Source organism: Schistocerca nitens, chromosome 5 (assembly GCF_023898315.1).
Source record: "Schistocerca nitens isolate TAMUIC-IGC-003100 chromosome 5, iqSchNite1.1, whole genome shotgun sequence".
Taxonomy (NCBI): Eukaryota; Metazoa; Arthropoda; class Insecta; order Orthoptera; family Acrididae; genus Schistocerca; species Schistocerca nitens.
The window spans coordinates 167,320,121-167,336,559 of NC_064618.1; the positions used below are offsets into that span (position 1 = coordinate 167,320,121).

At 44.7% G+C, this 16,439-nt stretch overlaps 1 protein-coding gene across 1 annotated transcript in view; it reads left to right on the forward strand.

Annotated features, from left to right (window-relative positions):
* Positions 1-4,301, forward strand: part of LOC126259156 (cytoplasmic polyadenylation element-binding protein 3-like) — a 337,642-nt gene extending 333,341 nt beyond the window's left edge. Inside the window, exon 2 of the mRNA XM_049955701.1 lies at positions 4,178-4,301. Within this exon, the coding sequence (XP_049811658.1) occupies positions 4,178-4,261 (84 nt within the window). The 3' untranslated portion in view covers positions 4,262-4,301. The remainder of the gene's footprint in view (positions 1-4,177) is intronic.
* Positions 4,302-16,439: the final 12,138 nt, after the last annotated feature.

Below are 16,439 nucleotides of genomic sequence, written 5' to 3' on the forward strand. Positions count from 1 at the left end.
TCAGCGCAAAGTTGATGACACGCTGGGAGATGCAGTGTATCGGAAACTACCGCATACGGATTTATATTTATGTGCAAATAGCTGCGACCATCTTTCCCAAACAATGAGTGGTCTGCGAACTTTAGTATGTGGAGCTGTTGCCTATGGCAGTTGTTGAAGGAAGTCTGAATGGTGACGATGGTACATCGTCTTGTCATCGTCGCTGACGAGAGCAGTTCTGCAGGAGGAGCTTCTGCACTTAAAAAGAGTTTTTGGAGCCAACGGGCACTCTCCACAGCACGCTACGAATGAAACTAAAGGTGGACATAAGCAATGCAGAAGAAGATATAGAAAGATGTAAATTCGTGTCTTTTCTGACATATCTCGTCAAAAATAGGGCGGATTCTCAGCAACCACAAAGTAAAAGTGATTTTTCGCCATCTATCGAAGATAGTAGCATCCTTGGGATCCGTTAAAGATGATTTGATGGGTGGGATGGCTGCGGCTTACGGGATCCCCTACGAATGTGGTTTTTCGTAAATTGGACAGACGACTCGTACAGTCCATGAAAGATGCACGGAACACTGCAGGTACACCCAGCTCTTGCAGCCCAATAAATCGGCTGTGAGGGAGCAGTGTATTGATACTGTTCACTCTATGTTGTACGAAAACATCATTTTGGGAGTCGGTGGAGAAAGAACCAACTGAAATCTGTATGGCGACGAATGTAATTAATAGAGCTGGCGGCTTCAGCTTGAATAAGTCATGGAATCCGGCGCTGTCTGTAATAAATTTACAAAGTCGTCGCCAAAGTATAGGTGACAATCATATACCGACATTCCAGCAGGGATTGCCCGCGCAGTCACAGATCTAATTTCAAGCTTATGTGTAGTTTGTCTCCGATGAACGTCTCTGGTGGCTGTGTACCTGTGGTCGCATGCGCAGTTGTGCGGTCCCCAGATATAACAGGACGGTGCGAGTGTTGGGGTGTCAGTCTTTCACTTCTCTCTGAAGATGCGTGAACGGTATACAGCCGAAATGTTAGAAGGAAGCAGAATTTATGCAACTGCACGCTCGATATTTAATGGAACACTAACGCTTTCTGATAGCCGTGTCGTAGAGAATTGCAGCTCTTATCATTTACTTAAGTGTGAATGGTGTTTACGTGTACGAAGTTACATTGTCATCCGACCATGTCTTCCGAGTGCATCACACTTTTTGTTTAGGCAGTGTAATTGGCATGAGACACATGGGAGTGTCATACCAATAGATCGCACAGACAGTCACTACGGAACGAATAATGACGAGACGGATTGAGGACAAGAGTGCAGCAAGAATGGTAGGCACAGGTCCTTCCATAATGACGACACCACGACAATACTGTAGGATTATTCGACTGACTCTGGCGAATAGACGGATGGCAACAGCTGAAACGAGGCAGATGCTATGGACAGAATACCATCGCGAAGCGTCGGGAATAGATTATTGGAAACTGGGCGGAGATTTCGAGTTCCGAGTTTCATGTACCTTTGACGTTGTACCACAGACAACAGAGACATGCATGGTGTACAGCTAGAGTCAACTGGTACCTTAACCACCATTCTGTGGTGTTCAGCGGTGAGTCTCGGTTTTGTTTGTGGCGCTCAAATCGAGAGCAGTGTGACTGTCGACGAGCCGGTGAAAAGTCACAAGAAGCAACAATTTTCGATATCCACGTCCTTCGAACTCTTGAAATCATGGTATGTGGAGCTGTTGCCTATGACAGTAGGACTGATGTTAGTTGTTGAAGGAAGTCTGAAGGCTCGCCAGTATGTGGTGACAATGGCACATCGTCTTGTCATGCCAGGATAGCAAACGGTATATTCCAGCATCATATAAGACCTAACACTGCAGCTCACACGACAAACGCCGTTAGGCATGTACGGAGCCTCGACTACTCTCCCAGATATATCGCTCATAGAGCTTGTCTGAGATGCGAGGAGAAGATGTATAATTTCGTACCAGTGTCCAGCCAGCAGTCTTGCTGAACTGGCTCAGCAAGTGTTTCAGGCATCCCTCCAGACGACATTTGGAAATGTTTCCTTTTGTGTCACAACTCACAACGAATACACGAGCGTATTCGTGATCTTGGGGATCACACTGATGTCGATGATGGGCATCAGTTCCAATGCTTCACGGTGTAACGTACCCCATTTCCGACAGTGGAATCGTTTGCTTGTCGCGCGACATTTTGTCAGCGTTCGCGGAGGATGGGCCTCAGAGACAAGGATTGGGCGGTGGCGGCGCCTGCGGCTTGATGCAGGCCGTTTGTACCTGTCGCTAGGCTCTAACAAATGCGGTGTCTCCCAGCAGCCTCCCCCACTCCAGAGCCTCGCCGCCGAAGACCTCGCCTCGCCTCGCCTCGCCTCTCCCATTCCAGGAGACGGATGAAGTTGGAAAAACTCTCTCTCGCTCCTAATCTTGACGCTTTACTGGAGGCACAGCTCGAGGGCAGGACTTGATACATCACAATACTTATGTGCCAGCAGGATATGAAGTGCGAAGCACTGATGTGGTGTCTGCATTATTCGAAATAAACGTTGCAGACTTTTGTCGGACTTTTGTAAGCCTTCAAAATAATCGTCTTCAAATTATCTTTGCAAATTAGATTCCTCCTAACGGGAATATTGTGTTTTGTGGATGACTGAACCAACAACAAAAAAGTAAAACGTTGTCCAGAGTCTATCGTTGCAGTAAATGCCTAGTACGAAATAATGGATTAATATGCTATTAATGTTATCCGAAATTCTGCGTGAGAATCAATGCGTAACTAGAGCGGAGGCATAGACCGGGTGCTGTTTACGTGCGGTCACATTTTTGAAGAAGAACAAAAGAAAAAGCAAGGCGTAGGAATAAGAAGAAGAAGAACAACAACAACAACGGAAAGGAAGGAATTAGAGGGCAGTACAACAGAAGAAGGATGGTGATAAATGAAAGGAAAGCATGAGGATATTCGAGTGGTCTGTGATGGGCAACAATTTCCTGCTATGCAGACGCTAGTATCTTATTGTCAGCTACTAGATGGATCCACTTTTGTTATGCCAAATAAGCCGGTGGCACAAAACTGTAAAGAGTATATTTAGCACTTGATCGGCAATTAATCATTGAAAAAGGAATTATGTTATTCTTCCAAGCGATGAGACTTCGGCAGTTTGTTATTCCATGTTTTGAATGTATTACACAAAAAATATTGACATGTCTAACTTTTAGTTATACGTAATTATGGCTCCTTATTATTTTTGCAAGTTTTAAGGGTTTGGTTAATCTGGTGTTAGGAATCGGAAGCTTGCTGACGTCTTGCTGAAACAGATTATCGTTACTTGAAATGTTCTACGAGTACAATTAATGAAAAACATGTACTTTACGATTTTGCTTTATTGATAGACACAATGAAATGCAGCAAAATAACGACGGCGATTTCGGAGGGGGGGGGGGGGGGGAGCGAGGTTAAAAACAACAAAAGGGGCATGTCACTAATGTAAGGAGAGACGCAAACTCGAAGTTTGTCCCGGGTGCGAGTCACCTTATTTACGCCACTGATGCGGTTGCATCAAGAACATGACGAGTCTTAACACAGAATCGCCTATTACACTCTTTTGCTGGCTGATGTGTGTGCGAGTCAAATATACTGTATGTTAAAGCGAGATATTACAATTTAACGTAAGGGAAAGATCCCTTTTTACAGAATATTTGACACTTGCAAAATTTGTTTCTAAATTTAAAGAAACAAAGGAAGTATGTAAATAGCATTTCATCATGTGATTTAGGCATTCGGGTCGAAAGTGTTACTAATTGTTTGTCCACAAGACTTGGATACCTAGGTTTTGCTGCGATCATAAATACTCTTAAATACCGCAAGAGGCAAAAATGATGGTTTCGTCACAGTTTTCCAAATTGAGATAACGCCTGCCGTGTCCACTGCTACCATTAAAATCAAACGCTTCTGCAAATAGAGTCGTTCGTCATGATTGAAGACATGCAACAAATTGTGTATAAAACTACCATCAGCGCTTATACACACTTTCCATTAATTTCAAAATTGAGAAACATTCAGATTTTTCGTAGTGTCCCTGTTATCCGCACTCTATGTTTTATGAATTTACACTTGCTGATTTTCCTTTTCGTCAGGGTTACATTTTTGTGTTTTTTTCTGTTTCAGGTGAGTAAATGCTTCACGTTGCTGGCCGTGTCTCATGCTGCATCCTATGAGTCTAATTCGGGCTTAACAAACACACCTAGATGAAGGTATGGTAGAATAAATAACTAAGCGTGCCTCTTTGCTGCGATTCGTAAGTTTCTGACATGTTGATTGCGGATGTTGATCGTTTATGGTAGACTGAAAACGTGTCTGACCCGGGATTGGCAGTTAGATAGTTATATGTAGGGGTAACACTAACAAGCGGTACGAAATGGGACGAATACGTAAAATCACTATTGTGTTAGGCGAATGGAAGGCATACGCGTTTTAGAAAAATTGCGATAAATCGCATTGCAGCTGTAAAAGAAGGCGCAGACTAGGCGGCAATGCAAGCAACTCTGGAGTACTGTTCCAGTGTTAAGAGTCCTTGTCAAGGAGTCGTAACAGCAAGCATCGAATTCAAAGACTCACTGCTACGGTCGTGACAAATCGACATAGGTCATAAGAAAGTCTGACAGGGGTGTTCGGGGAACTTAAATGGGATTCTATGGAGGAAACGGAACTTAATTCTCGCAAACTATTGAGTAAATTTAGAGAACAGTATTCGAAGAAGACTGTTCGTCCATTGGGCCGCCACCATCGCACTGGGATCATGATAACAAGGCAATAGAGACTACGGCGCATAAGGAAGCATTACGGCAGTCATTTTTCTCTCAGTATGCGAGTGGAGTAGGATAGAAGACAGCTATTATTGGTACGAAGTAAACTCCGCCGTGCAACGTAGGTCTACAGTGGTTCGCAGAAAATGACGTAAATTGCCGTAACAAAACGTACATGTTGTGACTGACACCACTCCGGTCAGGTCAGTTGGTGTCGTGGCTGGACAGGTGATGCGGTGACTTTGTAATGCGTCGGAGGCGGAGCTCCGAGGGCTGGTCAGTGAGCCGAAGGCTCCAGAGAAACAGCGGTTTCTGAAATACTGTTTTATTAACGTGTTTGTTACAAAAAATATTGTCTTCCCCGGTGCTCAGGGAAGAGATCGGTTTGCTCTCGCTGGACACAACACACAAACAGCTTGCGTAGTGTGCGGCACGTCAGGCACACTACCTGGCAGCGAAGCAGCGCGGGGTACGGCGGAGAGGGGAGGGTGGGGGGCAGCGGGATCCCGTGCGACGACCCGCGGATGCACCACTGTGAACTCGGAGACCTCAGCGCACTCCAAGAGGGGCGTCCGCTTAGGTGTGTACTACTCACAGTATCTTCCGGATGGCGGAATCCCAGGACTCCCTCAGCGCACGCAGCGTACGGCCAGGATGGCAGTAGACGGACAACCTGGGAGGCGCCCATCCAGCAAGTAGAACATGGCAGCTTGTCAGTCGGATATTCACCAGAGGAAGGACCTGTAAGTCTGCATCTTCTACCAGTCGCGGCTCCCACCGACGGCGTGGAACGGCGAAGTTCACCCACAACCAGCAGGCTGCAGTCTCGTAGCTGAAACCTTCAGACAGGCGGCACAAGCAGCACATTACGGTTCGCCAGCAGCGCTAGCCTGTAACTAGCGAACTGTCGTTCCGTCGGGATCGGTGATGCAGACGGAATGAACAGACACACTGAGAGCGAGTTGTCCGGAACAGGGGTATTTGAAGTAGGTTAGGCGGCCATTTTGCTCTCATTTAAACATAGATGTCAGTGGTCCTGTCCGCTCCGTTGAGTCTCAAGTACGGACGGTTTTCCCTGCTGCTGCATTTTCATCTGTAGTAGCACGACGTTGAGCAGCTAAGCTCGGATGCTGCATTGTAGAGTTTGCAGAACGACGTTCTGGGTCCCGTCATACTGCTCCTTGCTATAGCTTTGCTCGCTGTGTAGCAATGAGTTACGGGCGTTGCCGCACTTTTACAATACTGGCACTCTTCGCGTGCTCTGGATTACGGTTATAACACACGATTTGACTTGGACTTTGTTCTTTTACCGTCTGTGCCGAGTAACAGCTTCGCAAATTTATTAGTGCCCCCGGAAACACGTAGGCTGCGGAATAGTTTATTTATTTATTTATCATAATCCACTTTCTTGATGACGACAATGTACCATTACGTTTAGAATTACATTTATGTGAATCTTCTCTACTTTGTTTTCATTCTGAATATTGAATTAAGTTTATAGAATCTTACTTTTAAGTCTGTCTATTACTATCGCTCCAACGTTTAGATGGCTACCTATACGCCATTCTACGTATAAATTACCAATTGGATCTTTTTCCACTCATAGTCGGGTGTTCCTTTGCTGTGACAGAATATGAACAAAAGGTTTTGGTTATTTCAAATTATCTTGATTAATTTTAACAATTATCTTTATACCTACCGTTATTAGTAATGTTACAACAGCGTACAGTACTACTACAATAACAAACAATACTACTATTACAAGTATAAAAGTCCCTATTACTATTAGCAGAAACTCGATTTTTCTACAGCAACTACTGCTACTGAAAATTATGTTACTAATACTAACACTAACACTGGTGTGTCTACTACGATTGCGTATGATAATGTTAGTGCCACTGATCCTTAGAGAACAGTTAAATAATATATTGCCTTTTTAGCTTCAGTATTCGTCTATAGTTTAGTCTGAGATGTATACACACACAGAAATTACTAGTATCGGAATGTACGAGTGTATACGTAGCCTATTCGGAAAGTAAGGTCCGATCGATCGCGAAATGAAAACGACTGTGAAAATAAAAATTACAACAGTTAGCTACACCTTCCAGCTACTTCTCTGCATAGCCCCCGCTCCGAATTAGACGTTTGTCGTTGCTTTGTACCAACTTTCCAGTGCCTTCGTCATAGAAGGCAGTAGCCTGTGTTTTCCGCCAATTCTCTACACTGACCTGCAGCTTGTTCTCTGTGCCAAAATGTTGCTTCATAAGCAGAAACTCATGTGAGCAGAGATGACACTCAATGGGAGCCAGTTAAGGGCTGTATTGTGGCTGATCAAACAGTTCCCATCAAGAAAGCTGCAGGAGCATCTTCATTGTTCCTGCAGAAAGCGGCCGAGAACTGTCATGAAGAAGGAAACGCATGACAGTTATGTTATATGGGCTGCATGGCATCAGGCGAAACCTCTAACCAGGCTCTCAAACTTGGAGGGAGACACTACTTTCTGGGCATCTTTACGTGCTCACTGTGCGCTCGGAACTGAAAAGGTCGACGTGACATGTCCGACGGACTTACTAGGGACACTGCCCAACACATCTGTGCAAAGCGTCATCGGAGTTGTCTCCACGACCCTTGTTTCCCAATAGCCCTCTTAGTTTCTCTCTACGTTGCGTTACAGATGGGCCATCCTATCGGGTCCAGCAATATTTTGCTATCTCTAGGTGACGGATCAGAGCGCGTCAGTTCCATTTCGTGATTCTTCATGTTCTTCCTAGGTATGCTTGCGGCCACCCTCCTTCTCTCTTCCGTTACTAGACCAAGCGATCGTGCAACTTATTTCGCAGCATTGGTTCGATATTGGAGAAGGGCACCTTCTGTGACTTAATCATGATCGGTAATTCCCAGAAGATTTCTGTGGACTGATTTGATGGCTCGCATAGCACTCACTGCTTTGCCTAGCAATCACAACCGCCCGAGTCCGTAATTGGTGTGCGAACACGATCGCTAGTGTGTTAGGTGACGATCCGCGATGTTTCTGTGTTTTCTGGTAGCTTGAACTTGTCTAAGATCGATGACCATGGTTCAAATGGCTCTGAGCACTATGGGACTTAACATCTATGGTCATCAGTCCCCTAGAACTACTTAAACCTAACTAACCTAAGGACAGCACACAACACCCAGCCATCACGAGGCAGAGAAAATCCCTGACCCCGCCGGGAATCGAACCCGGGAACCCGGGCGTGGGAAGCGAGAACGCTACCGCACGACCACGAGATGCGGGCTATCGATTACCATGGTGTCTGGTAGGCGCGTCAGTGATGCACCAGTGCGTTGCGACCCTACGCACGAGACGGCGGCGGTCGTGTGGTTAGCGTTCACTGTCCGTAATCGGTGGTTCGCTGGATGGACTCTTTGTCACGGTTTTTTTTACTTTAAATTTTTTGCAACAGTAGTCACATTGTTTCATATATATAACATTTTAAAGGTAATATAATGAAAATACACCTATATTTGCATGAACTTTTATTGAATTTCCATTGTTATTTGATTGTTTGCTAGTTTTTATTATCACAGCAAATATTGTTTTTGTAACTAACGACAAGTAAACGACCAAACACATAAAGTTTTCCTGTCGATATTTCCGAAATAGCTTATACCTGCAATCGGGTAAGGTCTCGGGAACTGCTTTGCACATGGCCGCTTCGAGCTGCAGACACAGGTTTCAAGAACGAGAGACAGGCTTGGAAAGCCTAAGTCAAACATCCATAAATAAAGCTGTAAATAACTTCATTCAATAATACAATGATTTATAATATGCCAGAATATGAGGGTAATGTACGACTAGTCGTCGGATGTGCTTTCGACATTGCAAGTCGCAGGATGATATTGTTCATACAGACGCGGAAAACATCAATTAAGCAGGTATCTGTTTGATCGAATGAATGCAATTTTTCCTCATCCACAAGGAATCTTCAGAGTTTCTAAGGAAAAACAAAGCTCGTTGCTTTTTGAAAAAAATGAAACCTAACATTTTCATAAATATCAGTGCCGAAAATTGGCGTCATACGATGGAATGTATTTTAATAGCATCTTCACGAGAAGCAATTTCTCGTTCGTTGTCAGTGAAATATTAAAATGGTTGAAGGCGCTTGATAAGGTTTTTAACTTGCCTGTAGAGACAAAAGTCGCATGCCGGCCGGGGTGGTCGAGCGGCTCTAGGCGCTACAGTCTGGAACCGCGCGACAGCTACGGTCGCAGGTTCGAATCCTGCCTCGGGCATGGATGTGTGTGATGTCCGTAGGTTAGTTAGGTTTAAGTAGTTCTAAGTTCTAGGGGCCTGATGACCTCAGAAGTTGAGTCCCATAGTGCTCAGAGCCATTTGAACCAAAAGTCGCATAATATTTGTTGTAATAATAAAAATTAGTAAACAGCGAAATAACATTGAAAATTCAATAAAAGTTCATACAAATACACGTGTCTTTTCATCATATTACCTTTACAATGTAATATGTACGAAATATTACGGGACTCGATCCAGCGATCCACTTCTTACGGAGCGTGAACGCTATTACCAATGACCACCGCCATCTCGTGCTCAGGGTACAACGCACTGATACATCGTTGACCTGTAAAATTTTTCTTGCGATTTTCTCGGACCCGTCTAAGTAGTACGCCCTACTAAGTCCACGTTATGTTGTCTTAATGGACTACTGGAAGTGTTACGAAGTATGAAGTAAACCAGTAATCCGAACGTCGTGGACTCACCTTGTTATTGCGTCTACGTTTGAGGTAATGGGGACTAATTTCGAACATATTTGTTCATTTTCAATCCTTTCGGTCTGAGGCGTCTTGTCACGGTTCGCGTGGCTGCCCCCGTCGGAGGTTCGAGTCCTCCTTCTGGCATGTGTGTGTGTGTGTGTGCGTGTGTGTGTGTTGTCGTTAGCGTAAGTTAGTTGAAGTTAGATTAAGTAGTGCATAAGCTTAGGGACCGATGACCTCTGCAGTTTGATCCCTTAGGACTTACCACAAATTTCAAAAAATGGCTCTGAGCACCATGCGACTTAACTTCTGAGGTCATCACTCGCCTAGAACTTAGAACTAATTAAACCTAACTAACCTAAGGACATCACACACATCCATGCCCGAGGCAGGATTCGAACATGCGACCGTAGCGGTCGCTCGGTTCCAGACTGTAGCGCCTAGAACCGCACGGCCACTCCGGCCGGCTACCACAAATTTCCAAAATTTTCTAACATTCTGTATGTACAAATCACAATGGTACGCTACATTGGTTGTAAAATTTCAAAGCCGTTCTCGTTGTATTAATGAAATAAAGGTTAAGAAGGTGATTTTAATGCTTTAGGTGTTCTACGTTGCCTTTCACCACTTGCATACAACGCAGTTAACATGTCAGACATCCAAGTGAAACGGCCAGAAAAGTCCTTCTTTAGCGTGTTGTTCAACTCGCTCATCATATTGGCTTGAAAGTCTGTTATGTCGTCAAAGCGTTGACGAATTTCTGCATTTCGTCGTTTTGCGGTAAGTGCGCATCGATAACAGCAGATCTCATTACCCGTGAAGATTTTGCCAGAAAAGAAGGGTCCGAGTTTAGCACTTCAAAGTGGCAGCAGACGTCCACGCGTCGCTGTTTTTGTTCGACAGTCAAAGTGTGTGGGACAAACAATGCGTACACTTTTCTCTTCTTCAAAATATTCAGGAGAATGTCTTGAGCACTTGATTTATGAGACGTTCCTTCATTTCGATTTGTCACACAGCAACGTTGACACACTACGGCCGCACGTACTCTTCTTTACACGGCCTGCTCACAAGTAACTTGCCGAATGCACATCTGTTGTTTAGAGTTGTTAGTTCCAGCTGCCACCGCAGTTACTGCGCTAACGTCGCTTATACGCCAGGAATAAATCGGAACTTTTTGGACGGACTGTATATATACGTTTCGAGCTTTTCTCAGCAGTTCACGTTTGAACTTGCTGTTACCTACTATACACTGAGACTTCTGTTAGCGAATTGTGGTTAGAAATATTTGACAAACTCCATTTGCGTCCATTTTGTACTCTTGTGCACTTCGTCATAGCTCAGTACCACTGCGTCTCCGATAATTTTTCATTAGTGCATCTATCTGTGAATCTTCCCATATCTGATAATAAAGTTTGTATACAAATTAAACTAACTTTATGATAATGTCTACTGATCAACAAAACACGTTTTGTGGCATGTGTGCATCAAACCTTAGCGCCTATAATTGTAGAGTCATTGAAAACTGTGATCGAACTTGAGTGAAGATTCCCTGTCAAATGGTAACTACAGTGCACGTCACGTGTTGCCCACTGTTTACTGCGGCAGCAGTAGCGGAAACTGTGTTAGCGGTTTGTTGTGTGCGCTGTACTGCGGTCGAATCACGTCCTGCACACTGCCCGTTCAGATGCGTGGCATAGCTGAGCATGGGGAGGAGAGTATCGATTAGCCCTGTAGGGGTCGTGACGTAACGTCTGGACATCGTAACACCATTTGGTCGCAGACAGGTTTTATGGCGGCGAGCTCGCAATGCGGGGAGGAGAAGAGGGGTCGGCCGCCGCCAGCCGCCAGCCGCCAGCCGCCGATGCAGTCGGCTGGTCCCCCCTGTGAGGTCGCTGTAGTGCGGGTCAGGGGTCGCGCAGGCGCACTCCACGGCGCTCTGCCGGCCGCACGCAGACAAATGTCACAACTCACGTTTCCATTAAATTCCCCGTCACTAAGATCAACAGTGTGTACGCTCCGTTGCTGCATTTAGAAATAAGATGAATTTACTGGAAATATGACTAATGACGCCTCCAGCCACAAGAAAATTCGTGACAGCGAACACTGATTTATCTATTTCGTAATTGCACACCACGACGTACGATGTGTACTCTTATTTGGACACATTGAAACACAGTATAAATGAGACGACCACAGATGGAACTTATTATGCAGCGTCAGATATCATAGATATAAAATAAATTGATAGGCAGGGCGTTCGGAAATTCTCGTTACAAACTTCTAGGATTTGTAGAGGGGAGTGAGTGCATAATATTTTGAATAGCAGCCCATGGTCCGGAAACGTACCGTTTCCCGTTTGACGACGGTTTGAATTCAGATGCTTCATTCATTAGGTGTGACGCAGTGCAATTATTAGATAACAATTCGAAATGAACATAATGAAACATCCATTTATCTCTTAAGCGCATTTGTTTGTAACTACTAACACTGAAACATTACGTTCTGTACGTACAGTATGCTGGGTTCTTTTTTGCTCCAGAATTCTGTAAACGCGTATTGTATAAGTGTTAATAGAAACAAATGTGCTGAAGTGATAAAGGGGCATCTCTTTATGTTCCTTATCGAATTGTTACCTAATAATTGTACAGCGTCACGCCTGATTCAATTCCTCGAGCAGAAGTGGATAAGTTAAACATCTGAATTGAAGCCGTTGCAGAAAGGAAACGGTACGTGTCCAAACATGGTTTTCTATTCAAAGTATTATGTACTCAGTCCCCTCTACAAGTCCCTGTATGTAACGTACGAAATTAAATACAAGTCTTCAAGATTACTAAATTAACTATGGATAGCAAGAGCTGCCTGTCCATTTAAAATGAATTCAGGCTTTGAGGATTTATGGGCGTATATTTAAATTTGCTCTTCAAAAACTAACGACGTTAAAAATTCTATTTCTGGATCTTTTGGTACGTTTTTCACTCTTCATCTTATTTTCCGTTGTTTGATTCGCGAATTTCCAAATTTGGCACCTACACTTTTCAGAACAGGAACATTTCGCATAACATCGCTCAGGTACACACTTAATAAGAGTATTAAACAATCTGCACCTGGTGACGGATCCACATGGTGCGGAATGCGGTGCGTGGTTTAACAAAACACAATTTTTTTGTTACTGGAGGCGTTATTATTCTTACTTTCAGTGTATTGGATACAGTGCCGTCACACAACTGCAAAATGCGGATAAAACTAAGCAGAATTGTTTTTTTTTTCACGGAAGAGATGGAATGTTCGCCGGCCGGGGTGGCCGAGCGATTCTAGGCGCTACAGTCTGGAACCGCGCGACAGCTGCGGTCGCAAGTTCGAATCCTGCCTCGGGCAAGGATGTGTGTGATGTCCTTAGGTTAGTTAGGTTTAAGTAGTTCTAAGTTCTAGGGGACTGATGAAGCCATTTGAACCAACCAGTAAACTATCAAGCACTGAGCAGTCTCGATCCTTTCTCACGACTGCATTAAGAAAAAGAAAGGAAAGAAAGATTACATCATTAGAGACAGAGCACAAACTGCGACTGGGCAAGGATGGGACAGGAGAGTGCCACATCCTTCTCCAAGAAAGTATCCCGCCATCCATCGGAAGTAATTCAATGGAACAACCGTAAAACATGGTAGGTCAGACGGGGATTTCAACACCATTTCTCCCGAACTCGAAATAGTTTTATCAACTACGGCATATGAAACAGAATACTGCTAGCTAATGAGTGACTGATGATTTTGTAATGACTACCGGTTGAAACTAACTGTCGAGTTCGCTGACTCGTGTTAACTGTCCAAATTAATAAGAAGGGCGTTTCGGAGTCTCATTAAATGGACTTGTTGGAGTGGAGAACGATGTGTCATATACTAGGACGTAAACATTATTACTTTCTAATAAAGTCTTTGAGTAATTGTGGGACTAAGATCAGCTTTAGTCTGGTATACCGTTGATAACTATTGCTGAATATGAGTACCTGGATTGAAGCAGGGGCTGAAATGCGAAGAAAACACAAACGCCCCACAAACAATAAAACAAGTACTTACATGGAATATAAACGGAAACGAGTTCCGGCTCATGTTTGTCGTAGCCTGCTTTAGGCAGAGAAATCATTTTTGACAGAATTCTGGATTTGGAGAGATGAGGTATCTGTCGTGGTTTGGGTTTGAAAATCATCAGATAAATGATCTGGAACAACAGCAGAAACCTAAACTGGTCTCTGGAATTGTAGTTTGAGTCTCCAGGTCCAAAATACCTTCTAGGTTGTGCAGTACCTAGTTTTTCTTATCTTCGCCTTAAGCACGAACGAGAGTTCTAGGCTTAACCGATACTGTTGTATGAATTTGTTGAAAGTAAGTACGTAATGCAGCGTGCACAGCGGAGTGCAGTATATATAGTGCAGCTGAATGTAGTCAGGAAGACCTCTGAGTGTAGAGATACGAAGAAATTTTTGCAAAGCACGCCTCTGACTGACACCACATTTACTGCTAAATTGTTGTCTTAGGTGATGTTAGAGCACGAAGAAAATCTAACGATGTAACTCAGGGACTTTTGGCAAATGTTTCGGTTTCCTTCTCATGTCTTTCTTAAACTATGTTGTCCACTTGGAGGCTAGAGGTACCACCGTGCCGACTGTTACGAGGTATCTGTTACTTCTTTGAGTTCATATTGCTTCGTTTACCTGAAAGGAAAGTCGATTATTTATATTTCGGGTCCATTGCGCGGCGTATTTTAAGACGACCGAAATATTCTGGTAAAGTTAGGTTGTAAATCTAAATCACTGACCTTGCATCCAGTCTTTAGGAAAGTTTTAAGGTTTCTCCAGTTAAATGTGGCTATCTGCTCCAAACAAACTGAGTGCATGAAATGAAGGTATACACAGGTATTGAACGTAAGAAAACCTTTTAATGCGGTGTATTGCTGCTGTTCGTTGCAGTTTCTATGTGCTTTGTTTCCGGTAATATTCACAACACTGGGGTTTCTAATAGCGGCGGAGCTCTCTCCACCGTCACAGTGGTAAGCTGTTAAGGAACGCGAGGTTATATCCAACGTAATTTCATGCAGCCAGAACCTGTTAGTTCTTAAAGGAGTTGTCATCAACACTGTTATTTCTTATTGCGTCTAACTATTTAAACCATTAAGAGGTCTTCCCTATATTAAATATTGCGTAAATGTTATCAGATTAACGCGGAAGATGGGAGAACACCAGGGTGCTTGCACCCGTAATGCGACAGGAATGTATTTTCGTACCTCCAGGTCCCATCGGCGTGATGTTAATCGATTCGTTATTTTGGAGCGCGTCTCGGCGATCCAAGTGTAAAGGAAGATCGCTTAAATATATTGCACAGTCGTTAAACCGAGGAAGGTTTAAACTTCATTAGTTCTTTTATGCGAAAAGATTAAGGCGCCTAACGTAACTGGCGCGACAATTCCGGAATTATAAAGCTAACTTTATTAGGAGAGCGCGGGTGCGGCGTGGTGGGGAGCGGGAGAGGTCGTGATCCCGCATTACCATTACAGAGGAATAACATCGGCGCTCACTTTTAGTGGTGTCAGCCCTGCGCAAATTCCCCGGCGCTCTAATTCGGCTGGAGCGCACTGCATAAAAGCGTAATGAAATTTCGGGACACGATGCGTGAATCTTTCCGTTACTTTCACTCTCATTTTAGGCCGGCGACTGTTTTACGCGCGTCTCCTGCCCTCTACCCTAAAAGCCGTAGCCGGAAACACGGTCGCCTCCCGCGCCGCCGTTAGGACTGCGGCGCTTAAATTGCGCTTTACGGTCGCGGCGTGGTGGTCGCCGCTGTTTGCTTCGTAATTCACTGTCGCACGCGTTAGGTGCGCCCGGCAACTAAGGGAATTAGTTATGTTTGCCTTCCATTACAAGCTCGCGCAAATTTAACTTGTATCGCGCGCCGGCTGCGCGCGTTCGCGTTTGTTGTTTTGCGGCGACTCGTAGCTCAGCCTGGACGCGCTTATCTTTCATCTTATCCCGTGATTAACACGCGGACCCACTCGCCCTCTTCCCTTTTCCCGCACGATTTTCCGCGGCCAGAAATTAGAAGACCCGACGAGAGCGTTGCTTCCCCTTGCCGATGTTTCTCCCGAACGAAAATAATCAGCGGTTCCGAGGCGGTCTTTTTCGTCTCATTTTCGCCATTGTTCGCTTTTTTTTTTTATTTCGGTGGGAACTGGCGCTGCTGCGATATTACGTCCACGCGTGTTGCCGGTTGAGCTCACTGGGTTGTTACGAGTGGGAACGACCTAAATGCTTTAATTCCATGCGGTACTCCCTAGCCGAGTACCCTTTCTTACGCCGCAGAAGAACATTGCGCGGATCTTCTGCCACTTTGCTTCCGACTCGTGGGTACCGCTAATGCCGCTGGTTAGCGCCATTTTCCGCTCATTGCGCGGGGCAGCGTCAGAGTAGCTCGCGCCGAACGAAACGGCTTCACTGCGCGGGCAAGTTTTTGCAGTGTTCCACTCTTTTAATGGATTTAGTAGTTGTGCCACATCGTTACCACCGAAAATGTTTTGCAGCACTCTGAAAATTTCGTCTCTTTTACCAGCGGGAATAACGCTTTGTCTCTTTCTTGGGTTCTCGGTGCCGGATCATTGCGGCCACGAAGAGAGAATGTACGGTAGGACAATGGTCGAGCGTACTGTAAGCGTACCATTCCTCTGAAGTCGTTCAGCAAAGCCACATCAAAACTACACTCCTGGAAATTGAAATAAGAACACCGTGAATTCATTGTCCCAGGAAGGGGAAACTTTATTGACACATTCCTGGGGTCAGATACATCACATGATCACACTGACAGAACCACAGGCACATAGACACAGGC